At 49.6% G+C, this 21,901-nt stretch overlaps 1 protein-coding gene across 1 annotated transcript in view; it reads left to right on the forward strand.

Annotated features, from left to right (window-relative positions):
* The window catches only part of Lamc3 (laminin gamma 3), a 61,803-nt gene extending 40,042 nt beyond the window's left edge, over positions 1 to 21,761 (forward strand). The window contains exons 21-28 of the mRNA NM_011836.4: positions 1,470 to 1,601; positions 3,312 to 3,459; positions 4,560 to 4,703; positions 8,407 to 8,509; positions 10,568 to 10,767; positions 12,189 to 12,335; positions 13,365 to 13,464; positions 17,848 to 21,761. Of these exons, the coding sequence (NP_035966.2) occupies positions 1,470 to 1,601; positions 3,312 to 3,459; positions 4,560 to 4,703; positions 8,407 to 8,509; positions 10,568 to 10,767; positions 12,189 to 12,335; positions 13,365 to 13,464; positions 17,848 to 18,092 (1,219 nt within the window). The 3' untranslated portion in view covers positions 18,093 to 21,761. The remainder of the gene's footprint in view (positions 1 to 1,469; positions 1,602 to 3,311; positions 3,460 to 4,559; positions 4,704 to 8,406; positions 8,510 to 10,567; positions 10,768 to 12,188; positions 12,336 to 13,364; positions 13,465 to 17,847) is intronic.
* Positions 21,762 to 21,901: the final 140 nt, after the last annotated feature.

Below are 21,901 nucleotides of genomic sequence, written 5' to 3' on the forward strand. Positions count from 1 at the left end.
GCATCGGATCCCATTACAGATGGCTGTGGGCCACCATGTGGTTGCTGGGAATTGAACTCAGGACCTCTGGAAGAGCTGACAGTGCTCTTAACTGCTGAGCCATCTCAGCACACTCACACAGGTGCATGTAAAGGCCAGACAACAGCTTGGGGTGACATTTCTTAGGTGACATGTACCATTTTTTGGACACAGGGCTGCTCGCTGGCATGGGGCTAACCAATGAGGCTAACCTGCCTTGCCAGCCAACCCCGGGATCTAAGTCTCTTCCTCCCCGGCCGGGATCACACATGCACCCTCTGCACCCAGCTTTTCATGTGGGTCCTGGGGATCAAACTTAGGACCTACTGCTTGCAAAGCAAGCAGTTTGCCAACTGTGCTGTCTCTCCAGGGAAGCAGCTGGATGCTTTTTTCTGCTTCCTTAAAAACAAAAACAAAAACAAAAAACTTATGATCCTAAAAGCATAGAATTCATAGCAAATTTCATCTTTTACATTTTACATGTATGTGTTGCATCACATAGATTCTCCTCTTTTTTGGTGTGCTTCTTTTCTTTTTTTTTTTTCTTTCTTTTCTTTTCTTTTTTTTTTTTGTTTTGTTTTTTTGTTTTTGTTTTTGTTTTTGTTTTTTTTCGAGACAGGGTTTCTCTGTGTAGCCCTGGCTGTCCTGGAACTCACTCTGTAGACCAGGGTGGCCTCGAACTCAGAAATCCGCCTGCCTCTGCTTCCCAAGTGCTGGGATTAAGGATCTATGCTACTATGTCCAGCATATTTTCCTCTTAGAATAAAAGAAAAAAAAAAGATCTGTTTGGAAGCTGGAGAGATGTCTCAGCGGTTAAGAGCATGAATTGCTCTTCCAGGGGACCTGAGTTCAGTCTCCAGCACCCACATTAGGTGACTCACAGCCTCCTACGCTGCAGCTCCAGGGAACCTGACTCCCACTTCTCCACCTCTGAGGGCGCCTGCACTCACATGCACACACAGACACACACGTACACACATAGCAAAGATAAATAACTCTACCTGTGGCAGCTAGACAGTGTAGGATCCCAGAAGCTGGAGTCAGGTATGAGCTGGCCCGTGTGGGTGCTGAGAACTGAATTCTGGGCCTGTGCAAAAGCAAAAGACGCTTTCCACCCCTCTAGCTCACAGTTTTCCTCTTTAGCTCTGGCGATCAAACTCACTTTAGAGATGTGGAGACAGATCCAGAGAAGTCAGCTGATTCCCTCACGGAGGACACATGATAAGAGGCAGGATTGCCCACTCCCCGCTGTGTTGTCTGTATGAGAGGCCTTTGCCCATCCTCCTACCCGCACCACAGGTGTAACTGATGTGTGACAGGAGTCAAAACCCAGAGTGTCCCTGCTGTTGCTGCAGCGGCAAGTGGCTGGAGACCCTCGAAGCAGGCAGGGGTGTGGTCTGGGCACCAGCACTTGTGTGTGCTCACAGTGACAGTCATGCCAATTCATACAGCCACAGGGACACGGCCACCAAGATCGAAGCTACCTCGGAAAGGGCCCTGCTCGCCTCCAACGCCAGCTATGAGCTCCTGAAGCTGATGGAAGGCAGAGTGGCCTCGGAAGCCCAGCAGGAACTGGAGGACAGGTGAGGTCTCCATGGTGTGCAGAGAAGCTTGGGCTGAGCGTCCAGGAGCCTGTAAGAACCAGCTAGAGGCTACTGCTTCCAGAACCAGCTCCCCGTCGGTCCTTCCTATCATTCAAGTCTCCGCTGTCAATGGCATGTAATATACAGTATTAATTACCCTCCTAGTTGCTGTAACAAAGTACCTGATCTGAAACAACTAAGGGAGGAAAGGTTTCTTCTGCTTCCAGTCCAGGGAGGTCTTCCATCATTCTGAGAGAGCTTGGGCTTAGAATCACAGCGTGTGCCCCAACAAGCCAGGTTCAGCTATTTATCCTTGGATGAGAAGGCCGAATTAATAGTGAAAAACATAAGAAGGAGACTTATCAACATGGCCACACTGGAAGGAGGGACAAAGATACGCAGTGGGGAACTCCTTGCTGTTCCTGTCGGTTTGTCTTTAGGCAGCTGGGAGGCTAATGTTTAAGCAGTCCTGGGCAAGGTGTGGCCTGCCCATCGGAGACTCATCATGATTCTGGTTGCTGTCATTTTCTTGTGATCTTCTGGGGGAAATGCTCTGCCTCTGGCTGGTTCAGGAGATAGGCTTTCTCCTGAGGGAATTCTTTGTTTGTTGGTTTGTTTTTGGTATTTGGTATTTGAGGCCTGGTTTCTGTATGTAGCCCTGGCTGTCCTGGAACTCACTCTGTAGACCAGGCTGGTCTCAAACTCAGAGATCCTCCTGCCTCTGCCTTCCAAGTGCTGGGATTAAAGGTGTGTGCCACCACTGCCCGGCTCCTGAAGAAATTCTAATTCCTGGAATCCAAGGTTTCTGTAACTTGATAACATATCTTCATCTCTGCTGGGCCGGTTATCCATGGCTTCATGCAGGGAAGGCATGGGGCAAGAGCAGGATGTGGGCTGGCAATGTTGTACCTACAATCCAGAAGCAGAGAGTGAGCAGGAAGTCCTCCTCATAAAGTTACCCACTTCCTCTGGCAAGTCTCCACCTCCTCAAAGCTAACTCCTCAATGACACTACATGGGAACCACCAAGTGTTTGCATACATGCTCCCATGGGGGCCATTTTATATCCAAACAGCAACATATGCCAAAGGTCGGCAGCAAGAGCATGGTCAACCAAGATCACAGCCTATGCCACTGGTCTTCTATTCCCCCCCCCCCCACACACACACAGGTAGCTCTCTCTGCAGCTTGCCAAGAGGATCTAAGGGTCTGCAGAATGTGTGATTCTCAGGTGCACCCTAGCCTGGGCAGAGAAGCATGGGAATAAGGGAATGATGGGTCTGCTCATCTGAAAGCTTCAGAGACTGGAGAGAGGGCTCGGCTGTCAGGAACACTTAATGCTCTTGGAGAGAACTCTTGGGCTCACAACTGCCCCCAACTCTAGCTCCAGGGCATCGGATGCTTCTTGTCTCTGCCCCCAACTCTAGCTCCAGGGCATCGGATGCTTCTTGTCTCCCTGGACACCTACACTACACTCACAGGCACACACACACACACACACACACACACACACACACACGGCCGGAAAGCTGCAGAGTCACAGCCACTTTCCCAGGCCAGCTGCTGGGTCCTGACCTGCACGGGGCGAGTCCGACCTTTGCAGATCAACAGCTCCAGCCAACAGCTTTGAGAGAGATGGACGGGGGTGGGGGTGGGGGGGGGCATGTCCTGCACCCTGTTCTGTGCCTCATCCTGACCTCTTTCCTCCCAGGTACCAGGAGGTGCAGGCAGCTCAGACTGCCCTGGGCATAGCTGTGGCAGAGGCGCTGCCCAAAGCTGAAAAGGCACTGGCCACGGTGAAGCAAGTCATTGGTGACGCAGCCCCACATCTAGGCTTGCTGGTCACCCCTGAAGCAATGGTCAGTTCAACATCCCTGGATCTCCTCGTTGGGTGGCAGTAAAGGTTCTAAATAATGGAGCAGCCAGAGGGCCAGATGGAGGCGGGAAGGGCTTCTCGTTAACTGGGAAGTGGCCTGTTGAAACAGGAGGGGTTCTGCCAGTCTTCCATCCCAAGGCTATAACTATGACATGAACAAGGACATCAGAGGGATGGGAGTGATGTGTGCCCCAATTCCCACTCCAGCAGTGACCTTGACCAAGGATGTCCCTCCCTGAGTTCTAGCCACTAGTAACCCTCTATCCCTTGGACTCACCCTCCTGTGGCTTAATTTTAGAGGTGGGAGCTGGAAGGGATCTAGGCAGCCGAGCATTGAACACTCCTCATCCTGCCTAGCTTGTCTGTTGGGGAATCCTGAGCTCTCCAGCCTCAGAAACCCGGCTTTAGTAGAGCACTAAGCCAGCTGTTGGTGCAGCACCTGGGGAGAGTGTGTGCACAGCATGCACAAGGCCCTGGGCTCCACCCTCAACACCAAGGAAGTAAAAGCCAGAAAGAAAGCTATCCAAGTGCGGTTGAGACAGAGGCTGCCTGCGGCTACCGTCTCATGGCTTCCCTTGCTTTCTTTACATGCAATAACCTGGATGACCCAGATACCACTGAGAGCTCGGGATCATACACAGCTACACAGTTCTGCCTTTCTAACATCAGGAACGCTGTATTCTGGAGCACATAGGTTAAGGTTCAGATGGAGGAAGGGTTGTGAGTCTGGGAAGGGGTTCTCTCACCTTGCAAGGAACAAAGGCAGTATACGCACAGGTCAGGCCAGGTAGCAGGAGTCACCCAGGGCTGCCTAGCCAGAAATTGGTGGGGCTGGGGTCTGAGCCTCCACTGGCAAATTCTCCCAGCTTGATTTCTCTGAAACCCTGCTGTATCCTGCCATTGCCTTGCCCCTGAGTATCTGAGGTCCCGGGGACAACAGGAGGCACTCTGAGATCAGGATCAAAAGTTTCAGTTCTGGGCTAGTAGCCACAGGCTGACCCTCAGCACAGTGGGGCACTTTTCCCTGAGCAAAGGGTCTGGTCCTCAGCTCTACCTGAGCCTACCTTCTCCTCAAATCCGCAGAACTTCCAAGCCAGGGGCCTGAGCTGGAAAGTGAAGGCCCTGGAGCAGAAGCTGGAGCAGAAGGAGCCCGAGGTGGGCCAGTCTGTGGGAGCCCTGCAGGTGGAGGCTGGAAGAGCCTTGGAGAAGATGGAGCCCTTTATGCAGGTCAGCTTTGAATCTGGGACCTGGAAGAGGGAGGGGCTGCCTCCAGGGGAAACTGGGATGGGGTGGGGTGCAAACATGAAAAATAGCACCTCCAAGAGTCAGGCGCCTCCCTCAAAATGCCTGGGAGCTTTAAAGCAGCCAAGCCAAGGGAGGGGAGTCTGGGTGCTGAGTAGAGAGTAAAGCAGTGAGAGGAAAGAGGATGGACAGATGACACGAGTGGGCAGGTGGATGACAGAGACCATATATATATCCACGCACCCTCTCTCAGAGTCAGTCACAGACTGGATGGCTCTTGTGTCTCTTCCTTCTGTCTGCCCTTACATATGCCATGTTCAGAGGCACCCACTCTGAGTAGCCCTTGGGACTCAGTGTTAAGTTCCACAGCCTGGTGTTCGGCCCAGAGAGATGACGTTGGATGAGGATGGAGGTTTCTAGAATGGGCAGTTGAACTCAGAGCATCCTGCGAATGTATAGAAGACCCATTAAAAGTTATTGCGCTAGAGCGTTTTTCTGGGGGAATAATTTCAGACTATGGGACAGTCCTACAAACAGCACCCGAAGATCTCAGACCCTTCCCACAAGGCCATTTCATGTTGTCTTAGTCAGCCACAGGATATGTGCTAAACTCAGGAGAGCAACGTGACACCACCCAGGGACGCAGCCTACTGAACAGACTTAGAACCCCTGCAATGGTAGTCATGGCTTCCCCACAGGCCCCTCGGCTTCCCTGCAAACCCAGGATGCAAGTTCTTTTGAGAAGAAAGAAAGTATTTGAGGATTGGACCCGGGGCCTGACACCTACCCAGGCGAGCTTTGCTGTGTTGAGGACCTACATAGGAGCCTCTGACCTGACCCATAACACACACACACACACACACACACACACACACACACACACACACACACACACATACACACACACCCCAACCCTGTCTGATAAAGCCAGGAAGACAGGCAGCCGCTGCAGACAGTAGTCAGGGAGCTGAGTCCTGTGAGGGAAAGACCCTCCTCTGCAGATGCTCAGTTACCTACAGTCCTCACAGCTCCTCCCCCTCCCCCCACCCAGTCCCTACAGTCCTCACAACCCCCCTCCCCCCAGTCCCTACAGTCCTCACAACCCCTCCCCCTCCCCCCAGTCCCTACAGTCCTCACAGCCCCCCCCTCCCCCCAGTCCCTACAGTCCTCACAGCCCCTCCCCCTCCCCCAGTCTCTACAGTCCTCACAGCCCCTCCCCCTCCCCTCCCCCCCCAGTCCCTACAGTCCTCACAACCCCCCTCCCCCAGTCCCTACAGTCCTCACAACCCCTCCCCCTCCCCCAGTCCCTACAGTCCTCACAGCCCCTTGCCCTCCCTTCAACCTCCAGAGCCTGAAACTAAGGCTTCCCTGGCTCTTCAAACACACATTGTTTATCTGTAGCAATTCCCACAAGAAACCACTTTTTTTTTCAGCCTCAAACATTTTATTGATTATTGCTAAGTGTCTACTTTGGAACTTCCAACAGCAGCAGGTTAAATAAATATTTATGTGTGCCAAGAAGACGTAATGGAACCTAAAGCCTGGTTTAAGTGTGCTACCATCTAGGCCTATGTTCCCCCTCTCTTGATAAAGCTTTATATTTGAGCTGTTTGGAAATAAAAATTGACTCCCACCTCAAGGGACAATTTACCCTATTTTAGTGGCCTTTACCCTTCTACCATGCTGCACTGCCCCTGTCTATGTTCTGGAACATTCCTCCTGAAAGTAACCCCAGGAACACATACCGTTAGGTTGTGCCTTCGCTCCCCGTCTGAGACCCTGCATGCCCCTCTGCTGTCCCTGACTTTGTGTGAGCCGTAGCCTGTCCTCTGACTGTGGAGGTCAGAGGACAACAGTCAGAGTTTGCTGTCTGTTCCTGCCAGGTGGGTCCTGAGGCTCAAACTCGGATTCGTCAGCCTTGGCAGCAAGCACCTTGGCTCAGTAGACATCTTACGGACCACAGTCGTGTGCTCTTTCACCCAGATACCCGAAGGAACCCAGCCCCCTTTGATTTTTATATTATACATTCATTTAGATTTTGTGTCTGGGCATGGGTGGGGTCATTCATTTGCTGCAACCTGAGGACAACTTGTGGGGGTCAGTTCTCTCCTTCTACTGTGTGAGGCCTTGAGGTCCTTTACTCACTGAGCCACCTAGCCAGCCCAAATTTGTTTCTTAAAAACAAAACAAAACAAACAAATAAAAAAAAACCCACCTTTTTATTAGCATATATTAATTACATGTAATAATTAGGTTTCATCATGACAGCTTCAAACATGTGACATGATTATTTCAGTCATGTTACCTGTTATGCATCCTATTATGGGGCAGTGTCACAAGGTCCCGCTCCTCCCTAGGGAGGAGCTAATGACTGACAGAATGTAGTAGTCTTTGGTGGTGGAGATAGGCCCACTGAGGCACCCCCTTCCTCCACACCTCATCACGCCCCTATAGAACATATTCTTATATCTATTTATCTTTTTATAAACACATCAGATACTGCAATGGTACAGGGTACAGGTTACCGGTTCTTGTCGGCCTCCTGCCCCTGGCTTATTTTCTCAACAGGTTAGCTATCATTCTGCTCTTGTGCCTTTTGTGTAAGCTGGAGTGTCAGTGCGGTTGCTTACTTCTGTCTTAGTCACTATTCTCTTGCTGTGAAGAGACATCATGATCAAAGCAACTTACAAAAGAAAGCAGTTAATTGGGGCTTGCTTTGAGTTTCGAGGAGTTCAGTCATTGCCATCACAGTGGGGGGCATGGCAGCAGGCAGGCAGGAAGGCAGAGAAGGTTGCTGAAGCAGTAGCTGAGAGCTATATCATGACCCATAATCAAGAGACAGAGAGGGAGCAAGACTGAGCTAATCATGGGCTTTTGAAACCTCAAAGCCCACCCCAGTGACCTCTTCCAACAAAGCCACACACCCAATCACTAACTGCGAACCAAACAATCAAATATATAAGCCTGGGGGTGGGGCATTCTCATTCAGACCATCACATATGTGGGTACCTTAGCAGTGCCTACACTGCTAAAGACAATGTCTCCTCCATCATCATTACGTCAGTATAAATCCATAGGGAGGAGCAGGACCTTGGGATGCCCTGCCCCCCAACAGCACGCTGGGTGTTGAGGGCCTTGATGGTATGCAGAGCTTGTGCAGGTCAGCCCAGCTGCTATGAGCTCAAGAATTCAAAGTTCCCGAGCCATGCCCTGCGGTCAGCTTCCTGTGACTCTTACACATTCTTTGTCATCTCTCTTGCACAAGCAAATCTGAGTTCTTCCCTATGTAGTCACATCTGGCAGCCATGGGGCAGGTGCTGTGAGGAGAAGCTGCTTCATAGCCAGGGGCTGATATAGCAGTGTCAGGGGCTGAATTGTGTGGTTGTCTCCTCCTCCTCCTCCTCCTCCTCCTCCTCCTCCTCCTCCTCCTCCTCCTCCTCCTCTTCCTCCTCCTCTTCCTCCTCCTCCTCCTCCCCCTCTGGCTGAGTTTTCTGGTCATCCTCCAGGCTCCTGAAGACACGGGTCTTCTTGGGATTGATCTGGGGCTCCAGTCATGTAATCAGATCGGGGCTCCTAGAATCAGGGTTTCTCCAGCCAGTCATTCTGAGGTTTGGGGCCCAGCTTATCTGTCTGTGGCTCCTTGATCTCCCTCCAGGTAGCAACCCTGTCTTTCTTTTCCTCCTTCCAGCTACGCAATAAGACCACAGCTGCCTTCACACGGGCTTCCTCAGCTGTGCAAGCTGCCAAGGTGACCGTCATAGGAGCAGAGACCCTGCTAGCTGACCTAGAGGGTATGTGTGTCCTGCTGAGCCCTGCATGCTGACAGTCAACTTGCCTTAGCCAGGGATGCCTATGCCACAGGGAACAGAGTCGAGTTATGTGGACTTAAACCAGGTAGATCGGTCCTTCTGCCTCTCAGGATTTCCACTATGTTTGTCTCTACGACTCATATGCCACTCACCAGGTACTGGCCCTGTGGCCACCACTACTAGCTCCCAGCATTATCATCCCAAGCAGAGTCCCCCAGGATCAGATTGGAAGAGACTCTGTTGTCACTGGCAGCGGGCATGGCTCAGTGGTAGAGAGCTCTCTAATGTTTGTGAGGTCCCAAGTTCCATCTTCAGCACAGGTTAAAAGCAAAGCCAGGGGCTAAGCATGAGGCTCAGTTGACACGGTGCCTACTGAATGTGCATGATGCCTGGTGTTGGATCCTCAGCCCCAAATAAACCAGGCCTGTGGCGCATGCCTGCAACCTCAGCTCTCTGGAGGGTCAGAAAGCCAAGTTCATCCTGGTCTATACAGGGAGTTTGAGACTACCCTGAGCATCATGAGACTCTGTCCAAAAAAGGAAAAAAGGAAATGCTGGGTGGTGGTCACACCTATACTTCTTAGATAAGGTAAGCTAGCAAGAGTGCCTCAAGCTTGGGGCCAGCCTGGGCTACCATCGTCAGTTCTAAGGCAGCTTGAGCTATTGAATGAAACCCTGTACCCAAAGGCCCCAAACAAAACAAAACTGGAAGCTCTGTTGTAGAATTTCTCTTTAGAGCTGCACAGGCTTTCATGCCTGCTCAAATGTCTGCAGCTTTAAGAAAATGGAGTTAAGCTGGGCAGTGGTGGCACACGCCTTTAATCCCAGCACTTGGGAGGCAGAGGCAGGTGGATTTCTGAGTTCGAGGCCAACCTGGTCTACAAAGTGAGTTCCAGGACAGCCAGGGCTATACAGAGAAGCCCTGTCTCGAAAGAAGCAAAACCAACCAACCAACCAAACAAACAAATAAATGGAGTTATGTGGGGGATGGTGGCAATGGGAGCCAGAGTGAGGCGGACCTCTGAGTTCTAGGCCAGCCTGGTCTGCACACTGAGACAGGCAGGGCCACACAGAGGAACCCTGTCTCAAAAGAAGCCAAGTGATGTGTTTCACAGGTGGGTAGAGTGAGAAAAATCAATTGCTTATCCATCCTTGAGTCAGAGCAGAGCTCTCTCTCTCTCTCTCTCTCTCTCTCTCTCTCTCACTCTCTCTCTCTCCCTCAGGGACAACTGTGTGATTGGTTCTTCCCACATACCATCTTTGCTCCAGAGAGAAGCCTTTGTGGCTCTCTGTCCACTCCACCCAGCACCTGCCCTCCCCTTGCCTGCTGCACACTGGATGTGGAGCTTTAGCCTAGTGGTGCCAGGACAGGAAGTGTCTTTTTGGCTTCTACCTTTCTTGGGGTGTAAGGCTATGGTCACTCACTCAATGGGGCCTCCTATGTAAAGGACATGGTTGTGTGTGAGCTTCTCTAACCAAGAATCACATTTAGGGAGAGGTAAACCTGTGCTGTGGGATGTCGTGGGCAGTTTTAGGGGACATTGCTATTGTATATCTCATGGCTCACTGACTTGGCTTCCTTTTCATCCACACGGAGATGGCCATGCCTTCCCAGGGGTCAATTTCTCTTTGTTGAAAACAAGACTTTGTGTGTGCTGGGTAGAAATTTGTCCCTCTGACTCTGATCTATAACTCAAAAGATTAACTTCCAGCCTCAACCCCAAACTCTCCCCACCCTCTCCCAACACAATCTAGAGACATTTAGGCTGTGACTACCATATGATGTGACTTTAACAGAGAGACCAAAATGCAAACACATAATAGCATATGGGCCTTGGTGTTCGGTGAGGACAGTTTGTTCCTCACTCCTTATGTTATTCCCCGGTGTCACCTTGAGAAGGGGCCACATAGATCTCCTCTGTCTCCAACCTCAACTCCCATTGTCCAAAGTCCGGGGCTGGTTGAGCTTCTGCAGTCGACACCCAGTAGGCTGTCCAGAGTGAGTCTGTTCCTCCCACCACAGTCTTGGCCAATTTTGCAGGAATGAAGCTGAGGTCTCCTCTACCCAAGGAGCAGGCAGCGCTGAAGAAGAAAGCAGGCAGCATCAGGACCAGGCTCCTGGAGGACACAAAGAGGAAGACCAAGCAGGCAGAGAGGATGCTGGGAAATGCTGCCTCTCTCTCCTCCAGCACCAAGAAGAAAAGCAAAGAAGCAGAACTGATGTCTAAGGACAATGCCAAGGTCAGGTTCAGGACAGCCAACGTCAGGTTCAGGACAGCAGCAGCTTTCTCGGGTTTGGTGCCGAAGATCCCACGCTGCCGAACTGCTGTGGGTCCTGGCTCCTAGATCAGGAGTTCATGTGGGTGACCTCACTAATTTTTTAAGGAAAAGGAGTCACTGGTGGCCCTGTGAGAAGGAGAAGACTCTAGGCTGAACCAAATTCAAGGCTGAAGTCATATAACCAGGACTCATTCCTGGGCCGTTTTTCTTTGTTTTATTTATTTTATCTCCTTTTTCTTTTACATATTTATTTATATTTATTTTAACTTATTTGTACAAATGTTTCCCCTGTGTGTATGCATGTGTACTATAGATGTGCCTGATATGGGCAGAAGTCAGAAGCAGGTGTTAGACCCCCTGGCTGTGAACTGTGGGTGCTGGCAAGTGACCCAGGTCCACTGCAAGAGCAGCAGCTGCTCTCTACTGCTGAGCCATCTCTTCAGCCCCCACTCATTACATTTCTGACAGTCTCACATTTCCTAGACTGGCCTTGAACTCACTGTCTGGCTGAGGATGCCCTTTAACTTTTGATTCTTCTGCCTCCACCCCACCCCATCCCAGTTTATTCCCTGCTAAAGACTGAACTCAGGGCCTCATGCAGTCAAGGCAAACACACATCCAAATGAGCCACATTCCCTAGCCCTAGGCTCTCTTTAACTGGGGCCAAATTCTAGTTGTTCTCTCTCTCTCTCTCTCTCTCTCTCTCTCTCTCTCTCTCTCTCTCTCTCTCTCTGTGTGTGTGTGTGTGTGTGTGTGTGTGTGTGTGTCCATGTGTCCTGTCCTCAGATCCAGTACTCACACCCAAGTGAATTCTCTTCATGGGTGCTTAAACTCCCGAAGGGCTGACTTGAAACTGGGAGTTCTAGGTGCAGTTTCTTGTCCCACAACTCCTCTTCCCTCTCTCCGGACCTCTTGTTTCCTCATCTATAAAATAGGTAGAATTTCTCCACTAAGGAGGAATAAGGAGTTTATAGTAATTTGTACTGGGAACACATCTCATCTCCAGTGCATACCTGTTGACTGTGGGAATGAATGAGTGAATGAGTGAGTGAGTTCTAGATTATGAAGTAAGTACACTGCTTGGCATTGTGTCGTAAAAGATGTTGTCCAAGCCAGACCTAGTGGTACAAGCCTATATCCCAGCTACTTTGAGGGCTGATTCAGGAGTATCACAAATCCAGGGCTGGCCTAGGTAACTTAGAGAACTCCTATTTCAAAACAAAATATAGGAACAGGTCCTGGCATGCGGATCAGCTGTAAAGTACTTACCAAGCATGTCTGAGACTCTGGTTTCCACCTTCAATACCGAAAAAGAAAAACAAAGAACAACGTTCCTCTTTCCCAAAGGGCTCATTCTTCCCATCCCCGCTGCTGTCTTGCAGCTCTCCAGAGCTTTGCTGAGGGAAGGCAAGCAGGGCTACCGTCATGCCAGCCGACTCGCCAGCCAGACCCAGGCCACACTCCGTCGGGCCTCTCGCCTGCTGCTGACCTCAGAAGCACACAAGCAGGAGCTGGAGGAAGCTAAACAGGTGGGTGTGTGCAGCCCATTCCCCCTGTGCCCAGTGTCTTTGTTAGCATTGTCGTTACTGCGAGAAACACCATGACCAAAGCAACTTGGGAAGGAAAGGATTTATTCCACTTGTATTTCCAGATAGCAATCCATCACCAAGGGAAGTCAGAACAGGAACTCAAGCAGGGCAAGAACTAGGAGGCAGGAGCTGATGCAGAGGCCATAGAGGGGGGCTGCTTACTGGCTTGCTCCCCATGGCTTGCTTAGCCTGCTGTCTTATAGCACCATTCTGGGTTGATACCAGCAAGCATGCCTGGGCCCACCCACATCAATACTAATTAGGAAAATTCCATAGGGGCTGGAGAGATGGCTCAGTATTTAAGAACATTTTCTGTTCTGCTAGAGGTCCTGAGTTCAATTTCCAGCAACCACATGGTGGCTCACAACCATCTGTAGTGGGATCCAACACCCTCTTCTGGCACACATATATACATGCAAATAGAGCATTCATGTACATAGAAAGAAAGAGAGAGAAGAAAGAAAGAGAGAGAGAGAAAGAGAGAGAGAGAGAGAGAGAGAGAAAGAAGAAGGGGGAGGGAGGGAGGAAAGAGCAGGAGAAGGAAGGAAGGAAGGAAGGAAGGAGAGAGAGAGAGAGAGAGAGAGAGAGAGAGAGAGAGAGAGAGAGAGAGAGAGAGAGAAGAGAAGAGAAAGAAAGAAGTTAAAGAAAGGAAATGCCCTACAGTCTTACAGAGGCATTTTCTCAGTTAAGATTCCTACCTCTCAGATGACTTTAGCTTGTGGCAAGTTGACATAAAGCTAGCCAGCACATCTAGCCACCCCAGGAAGCCACTAAGATGTTCTTTCCTGGCGCACCTTTAATCCCAGCACTCGGGAGGCAGAGGCAGGCGGATTTCTGAGTTCGAGGCCAGCCTGGTCTACAAAGTGAGTTCCAGGACAGCCAGGGCTACACAGAGAAACCCTGTCTCAAAACAAACAAACAAACAAACAAACAAACAAACAAACAAAAAAGATGTTCTTTCCTGTCAAGGTGACCTCTGGGCTGAGCACTGTGGAGCGCCAGATCCGAGAGTCTCGGATCTCCTTGGAGAAGGACACCAAGGTCCTGTCAGAGCTGCTTGTGAAGCTGGGTAAGGAGATCCCAAGGCGAGACCCTGAGGGGAAGTTGCAGGGCACGTTTCTCCTTGTCCCAAAATCCATGATTTCCATGTCTAGCCTGTCACCTATCCCAGGCTTTGTAGCCATCCAGGCCCTGTATAGGGCAGGGTGGGTGTCTGAGGTTGAATTCACTGTGTCTCCAGGGCTACAAGGGGAGATGTCTAGAGAGTCTGGCATGGGTTGGGGTAATCAGAAAACTCCCTACGTTCCAGATTACCCATGGGTGCCCAATAGGCAAATCATCAATTAGAGAGTAGGCAGGATGACGGAAAAGCAAGGGGCAGGTTGGTGATTGGATTTGATTTGGGATTTGACAGATGGGCATTCCAGGGTGGCTCTGTGTCTTCCTGTGCACACACAAGTGTGCAGGCTTGTATGTGGAGATCAGAGATTAACTTTGGATATCGGGGCTGGTAAGATGACTCAGTGGGTAAGAGCACCTGACTGCTCTTCTGAAGGTCCTGAGTTCAAATCCCAGCAACCACATGGTGGCTCACAACCATCCGTAAGGAGATCTGACTCCCTCTTTTGGAGTGTCTGAAGACAGCTACAGTGTACTTACATATAATAAATAAATAAATAAATAAATAAATCTTTAAAAAAAAAAGCCGGGCGGTGGAAGTGCATGCCTTTAATCCCAGCACTTGTGAGGCAGAGGCAGGCAGATTTCTGAGTTCGAGGCCAGCCTGGTCTACAGAGTGAGTTCCAGAACAGCCAGGGCTACACAGAGAAACCCTGTCTCAAAAAAAAAAAAAAAAAAAAATCAAACAAAAAAAACCAAAAACAAACAAACAAAAAAACAAAAAGACTTTGGATATCTTCTCTATTATTTTCCACATTTTTAAAAAAAAGATTTATTTATCTTATCTATATGAAGACACATTTATTCTGTTCAGACACATCAGAAGAGGGCATTAGATCCCATTACAGATGGTTGTGAGTCATCATATTGGTGCTAGGAATTGAACTCAGGTCCTCTGAAAAAGCAGTCAGTGCTCTTAACCGCTGAGCCATCTCTCCAGACCCTATTTTTATTTTTATTTTTATTTTTATTTTTATTTTTTTATTATTATTATTATTTGCTTTGTTTTTTTCATTATTTGTTTGTTTGTTTGTTTGTTTTGAGTCAGGGTTTCTCTGTATAGCCCTGGCTGTCCTGGAACTCTCTTTGTAGACCAGGCTGGCCTTGAACTCAGAAATCCATCTGCCTCTGATTCTCGAGTGCTGGGATTAAAGGCGTGTACCACCACTGCCCGGCTCCTATTTTTATTTTTGGTTTTGGTTTTTTTTTTTTGTTTGTTTGTTTGTTTGTTTGTTTTTTGAGACAGGGTTTCTCTGTGTAGCCCTGGCTGTCCTGGAACTCACTCTGTAGACCAGGCTGGCCTCAAACTCAGAAATCCACCTGCTTCTGCCTCCCAAGTGCTGGGATTAAAGGCATGTGCCACCACTGCCCGGCTCCTATTTTTATTTTTTTTAAAGATTTATTTATTTATTTTATGTATATGAATACACTGTAGCTTCAGACACCCTGGAAGAGGGCATCAGATCTCATTGCAGATGGTTGTGAGCCACCATGTAGCTGCTGGGAATTAAACTCAGGACCTCTAGAAGAGCAGTTAGTGCTTTTAACCGCTGAGCCATCTCTCCAGCCCCCTATTTTTATTTTTTAAGACAGGGTCTCCTTATGTAGCTCTGGCTGTCCTGGAAATCATTATGTAGACCAGACTGGCCTGGAACTCACAGAGATTCTCCTGCCTCTGCTCTTGACTGAATACTGGGATTGAAGTTCACTGAGCCAGCCTATTTACTTATTTTTAAGGTTTTTATTTTATTTTGACCTCATTATGTAGGTCAGGACTGAACTCAGGTCCTTAGTCTTGGTGGCAAGCACCCCTTCTCCCTGAATGACCCTTTACCTCATATTTTGAGTTAGGGTCTCTCTGAACCTGAAGCTCATTTGTAGAGGGGAGTTTTGGCTACACTGATTTCCCCCCTTTGCAGATCGCAAGCATGCACCCACCCAGGAGCTATCTTTGGATCCAAGAATAAAAGACACATACACATTAGCTTATTTTTAAAATGCCTTTGCTAACTCAATGACTGGGCATTTCTAATCCTCCTCCTGCTACCCCAGGCTCAATTGGGGAAGTGGCCAGTGGCTACCCACCGAATTCTCACATGGCGCTATCTTCTGCAGCTCCTGTGTCCCATCCTTCTTCCCCAAGTCCTCTGTTCCTCTCTTCGTCCTCACCCTGCAACACTAAGAGTCCCACCCTGTGCCTGGCCATCGACCCCTGGCATCTTTATTGATTGATCAAAAACCAATTGGGGACAAGGACTTTAGCATTTGGACACGCAGATTTCTGGCTGAATCAAAGCATTAAAACCAATCTCCAACACTTATTGATTTATTGATTTGGCTGGCCTGCAAGTTCCAGGAGTCTTCTTGTCTTTCCCATACACAAGCACCATGGTGCTCACACACACACACACACACACACACACACAGGAGCACACGTACACACACTAAATGGATAAACATAATTTTTAAAAAGTTTAAAGGATGCAGTCCCTAAAGCCTGCCATCTCAAGAAGTTAGATTCTATCTGTGAATAAAGCCACTGAAGATGTCAGGGTATCCATGGTCCAATCTCCTCTTGATGGTTGGATCCACCAGCTGGGAACCGAGTTTTCAACCAGTAAGCACTGCAGGAAGCACTTTGTATTCTCCTATATATGACTATATTAGTCTTCCCCTGCCCTTTCTTGCCCTCTGGTCCTGTGTTCTTTGACTGGGGAGTTCAGAAGGATTAGAAGCCCCTTGAGGCTGACTTCTGCCCTGTCACCTTCCACCCAGCTGAGCTCCATCTTCTTTTCTTTTCTTTTCTTTTCTCTTCTTTTCTTTTCTTTTCTTTTCTTTTCTTTTCTTTTCTTTTCTTTTCTTTTCTTTTCTTTCTTTTCTTTTCTTTTCTTTCTTTTCTTTTCTTTTCTTTTCCTTTCCTTTCTTTTCCTTTCTTTTCTCTTCTCTTCTCTTCTTCTCCTTTCCTTTCCTTTCCTTTCCTTTCCTTTCCTTTCCTTTCTTTTCTTTTCTTTTCATCCTGGAACTCCCTCTGTAGACTGGTCTCAAACTCAGAAATCTGCCTGCCTCTGCCTCCCAAGTGCTGGGATTAAAGGCGTGCGCCACCACTGCCCTGCTAAGCTCCATTTTTCTGTTGAATGTCACACTTGATGACAATATGACAAAGACTTGGGCTATGCTACCACACTGCATTTCAGTGTAAGCACCTGGCCCCATTCTTTGTCTCTTGGAGAGGCTCATTGAGGCTCATTCCTAAGAAGTGGAAGGAATTTGTGCAGGGGCCAGGGTGAGAAACCCACTGCCTGCCCTCTGAGCCTGCAGTCCTTCCTGTCTCGTCTGCCTCCCTCATCCAGTCTGACTCTGGACATCCCGCTGTGTGCTCAGTGAGCCCACTTCCCCACATATGATGCTATCTACAAATGTGTGCAGATATTCGAGCTGGTGTAGATCCTGTGACCTCTCACACAGTTTTGTAGATGAGGAAACAGTGTTTGGAGGGAACTCACCAAGGGCATAAAAAATAAATTACTGGGCCAGGAAATGGCTCAGTAGGTGAAGACACCTACTGCCATGCCTGAACACCTGAATCCCAGCCCTGTGATCCACATGATGGAGAGAGAGAGAGAGAGAGAGAGAGAGAGAGAGAGCGCAGACTCTCACAAGTTGTCCTCTGACTTACACATGTGCCCCACCCCACCCCACAGCAAATAAATAAATACAAATAAAGTATTAGAAATAAAAAACCCTCAGGTTGGTGGTGACGCACACCTTTAATCCCAGCACTCAGGGAGCAGAGGCATAGCTCTATAAGTTCAAGGCCAGCCTGGTCTACAGAGTGAGTTCCAGGACAGCCATGATTACAAAAGAATAAAAACAAACCCTCGAGACTTTGTTTAAATTTTTTAATTTTTATTTAACATATAAACGTTTTGCCTGTAAGTACAGCATATGCGTGCAGTGCCCACAGAGGCAGAAGGTAAGATACCCTGGCACTGGAATAACAGTGGGTTGTAAGCTACCATGTGGGTGCTGGGATCTGAACACGGGTCCTCTACAAGAGAAGCAAGTGCTCTTAACTGCTGAGCCTCCTCTCCAGCCCCACTTCTTCACTCTGCATGTTAGCTCCAGCGCATGGACCCCCAGGTCTTCACACCTTCCCATATCCCCTCCCAATGAGTGATAAACAGACCAGCTCCTGGGTGTCTGACCTGAGGCGTGGGTTCCTAGGGCCCACGGGCAGCCAGCTCTTGCTGAAGCTGTCTGTGTTCCTCTACAGGGTCCCTGGGTGTCCACCAAGCCCCTGCTCAGACCCTGAACGAGACCCAGCGGGCACTAGAAAGCTTGAGGCTGCAGCTGGATTCCCACGGAGCCCTGCATCACAAACTGAGGCAGCTGGAGGAAGAGTCTGCTCGACAGGAGCTGCAGATTCAGAGCTTTGAGGACGACCTTGCTGAGATCCGCGCTGACAAGCACAACTTGGAGACCATTCTGAGCAGTCTGCCAGAGAACTGTGCCAGCTAGACCCTGGTACACCCTCCCCACCCTGCCGTTTCCTGTCCACTCCCTGTAGGTGTCCCAGGTCTGCCTGTCGTATGTTCACGTGAATGCTTGTTTGCTGGTGCATCTTCGGTCTGAGCAGGAGTGAATACATGCTCACACCTCCACAGATGACCCTGTATGTAGTCCTCAGTGTGTACTCTCTAAACGTGCATCAGCATACACACCCCAGTATTTGCACATATGTGTATGTGATGCACTGATGTGTTAAGACCACCTGTGTGCATGCACACATATGAGAGTCTAGAGCTGTGGAGAGGCAGTCCTGAGCTTGGGCACATTCCACATTCTGGGTGGGTCCTGTTATGAAATATTCCCTGCAGGGATGACACATCTACAACCCTCCCTCCAGAAATCAGGGGCCAACAGGGGTGGTACCTCCGAGGCTGAGAGACTATCTATCCTCAGAGATTTTGAGAAGCCTCAGAAAGTCCCATGTGCATGGTCACAGAGCTGGCCCTGGACCCACTATGCTCCTCTGTCCCCTAACTGGTCACCCAGCAGCTCTGAGAACTGAGGTACCAGACAGATCAAGCAGTGCCCAGATTCTAACAGGGTTCCTGGAAGTGTCACCTGAGGCCACGTGGGCCTGCAAAGCCACAGGGCAAGGTAAGATGGAGGTATCTTTTGTGGACGATTCCCCAGAGGGATCTGGACCAGCTGTTTCATTGAGGGAAGTGCCTGATCCATCCACCTTCAATGTCCTGACCTACCTGAAGAACCAGCTTCTTCAGGGTCTGGCTCATAAGCCCTCAGGCAGGCAATGGGGACAGCCCTTTGTGCCTTGCTGACCCGGTTAGCCTTTGATTGACACTTCTCAGACTGGTCTTGTGGCCCCACCTGTCATGAAGTATGTCACAGGGATGTGGGAGCCTGGCTGTCATTCTAAGCCTGCTACCCATGACTGCCTCCCCCAGAAATCCCTGGCATTTCTTCCTGATACCCCCTCTTTTTCTCAGAGCTCTTTAGAACACAGCAGAGCCTAGGCACTGGGATAACAGCCACCTTTGCAAGCCCAATCCCTTCCCCAGGTCCCAGAGGAACTGATTGTGATTCTGAGGAAATAAAGGACCCTTTTCCTGTGCTGTGCCTTTGGTCCTCCAGTGCTAGTGTGGCGACCAGGGCCTGCTGTGGGTATGCACAGAGCACTTCCTGTGGCTGGCCCGGAAAGCAGGTAGTGATTTCCTGCATTTGTGATCCCATGTGTGGGAAGGAGGTTGGCAGAACTGGGCTTGTGCCATCCTGGGGTCTGTCGTGTTGGCCTTAGCAGGGGCACTGTGACTACCACCTTTCTTCTCAGATCCAGGGGGCTTTCAGACAAAGGTGAGGGGCCTGGATAGAGGTGGTACACAAAGAGTTCGTCTGCCACTCCCTGGTTCAGGGTGGAGACACTGAGGCAGAGAACTGAACTTAATTCTGTCCAGTAGGACGGTAAGAGGAAAGGAGGGCCACCATCGAGAGGAGGGGGCCTTGAGCCTGGGTCTGGAAGGGTGGAGAGACGGGGACAGAGGGGGGAGAATGACCCATATAAGAGGGCAGGTAGCAGCCAAGGTTACAGCCTGGCTTGGATCGGTCATTGCAAACTTAGATTAGAGCAGATTGTAAAGCATCCTCTATTTTATTAAGGCGTTAGGCCACAAGGCCAAAATGATTACCAGATTAGCTTCAATGGGACAGTGGAAGTCGCTGGGAGGGTGATTTGGACTTCTGGGCTAGGAGAGGCTGCCAGGCTTTAGAGAAACCTAAGCCTGGGGCTGCTGAGATGGGTAGCTTTTCCCTCCTGCCTTCTTCCTTGGCCTCAGCTTGGCTCTTTTCCGTTTGCTTAGGCCTTGCCTCTACAAATTAGCTTTCCTTGTCTTTCTTGTACATAATGGTTGATGATATTGCACCCTTCCTCCATCCTCTACAAAGCCCTGGGCATGCATATCATCAGCTCATTATTTTTATTTTTTTATTCATTTTTTTTTCAAGACAGGGTTTCTCTGTGTAGCCCTGGCTGTCCTGGAACTCTCTCTGTGGACCAGGCTGGCCTCGAACTTGGAGATCTGCCTGCCTCTGCCTCCCAAGTGCTGGGATTAAAGGTGTGAACTACCATTGCTCAGCTATTATTTTTATTTTGAGATTCTGTTCATTTTTGTTTTATATGTATGTGTGCTTTGCCTGCGTGCATATCTGGGAACCACATGCATGCTTCAGGTCCTCTGGAACTGGAGTTACAGATAGCTGATAGCTGCCATGTGAGTGATGGAAGCCAAACCCAGGTGAACAAACAGACACTTCTCTTCTTCTTCTTCTTCTTCTTCTTCTTCTTCTTCTTCTTCTTCTTCTTCTTCTTCTTCTTCTTCTTCTTCTTCTTCTTCTTCTTCTTCTTCTTCTTCTTCTTCTTCTTTTTTGTTCTTCCGAGACAGGGTTTCTCTGTGTAGCCCTGGCTGTCTTGGAACTCACTCTGTAGACCAGGCTGGCCTTGAACTCAGAAATCCGCCTGCCTCTGCCTCCCAAGTGCCGGGATTAAAGGCATGCGCCACCACTGTTCAGCAAGCAGACACTTCTTTTAACTGCTGATCCACCACTCCAGCCCCACATCAAATGTTGAGTGGTCAAGTCCCCTGCTTGGCCAAAATACCAGGGACTTTGTGTCCAAGGCTTTGTGGTGAGACATGCCATATATGTACAGGCAAAGTGTTCTGAGGAGAGGAGCATCCCTCCAGAGAGAACCTTGAGGTCAAGGTGAGGCTGAGGATGGTGTGGCTGCCATTTTATGTTGAGTGGGACTGATATGGTAGGTTGCCAGGGTTGGGGTAGAAAGACGGAAGACGGGATTGGGTAATTAGGATCTGGTGTGTGATATAAAGGACATGGGAGCTCTAAAGTCAAAATCTGGGGCAGGATCCGGCACTTCTCTGGCCTTAACCCAGTTTCTCCACTGATGGATGGCCAACCTCTACCCACTTGAGCCATGATGTACAGCAAAGCGTGGTCCCAGCATCTCTAGTGGGCGGAGACCAGGCTTCCTAGGAAACAAGTCTCAGGCCTGCCAAGTGACTCATGCGGTATGGTCATGCCTGGTGTATGCAGAGCCACTCAGAAGGTCCAGAGGTGGGGCTGCACATGACGGAGGGGAATGCTAGCAGCAGCTGAACATCTGTCTAACTCAGCAGCCAGCTGAGCAGTAGAACTTGGGATGGCCCCTGTCCTATCCCACTGAACAGCCAGGAACAGCTGTGGAGCAGTCTTCTCTGAGGAGAAAACATTCCTTCCGGTAGGGGGGCTCCTCAGGCAGAGAGGTAAACAGCCCAAAACAAGAGCTTCAAGAGCTCCCTGAAACTGAGCGGATTCCCCAGGCCCCTTCCTGCCGGCCTCAGCAGAACCCAGCTGCAAGAAGACTCTTAGACAAGTAGAGTTGCCTGCTGGTTAGACTAACTGATGCCCCGGGAAAGGAGACTCTCCATCCAACCTGTCACACTGTCTGTAGACCATGCGGCGGGCTCCAGGTTCCCAGTTTTGTGAGCTGTCATCCATGCTAGGGGGTGGACTTTGGCAACACAGCTGTCTGTGAGTCATTTCTGTTTCTGTAAGTTAACTCTTCACCCATATTCTTGTAAATAACCCTAATAAAGCTTACTGGGTCACCAAGCTGGACTTGGGTGATATCTGTAATTGGATCTCTCGTGGGTTCCTAAACTGGGGTGAGTAAACGTGTGTGTTGTATCTCCTCAGGAAAAGTTGGTCACACAACAACAGCTAACCCAGCTAGCTGGGACCATGGGCAGCCT

The sequence above is a fragment of the Mus musculus genome, chromosome 2 (genome assembly GCF_000001635.26).
Source record: "Mus musculus strain C57BL/6J chromosome 2, GRCm38.p6 C57BL/6J".
NCBI classification, from domain to species: domain Eukaryota; kingdom Metazoa; phylum Chordata; class Mammalia; order Rodentia; family Muridae; genus Mus; species Mus musculus.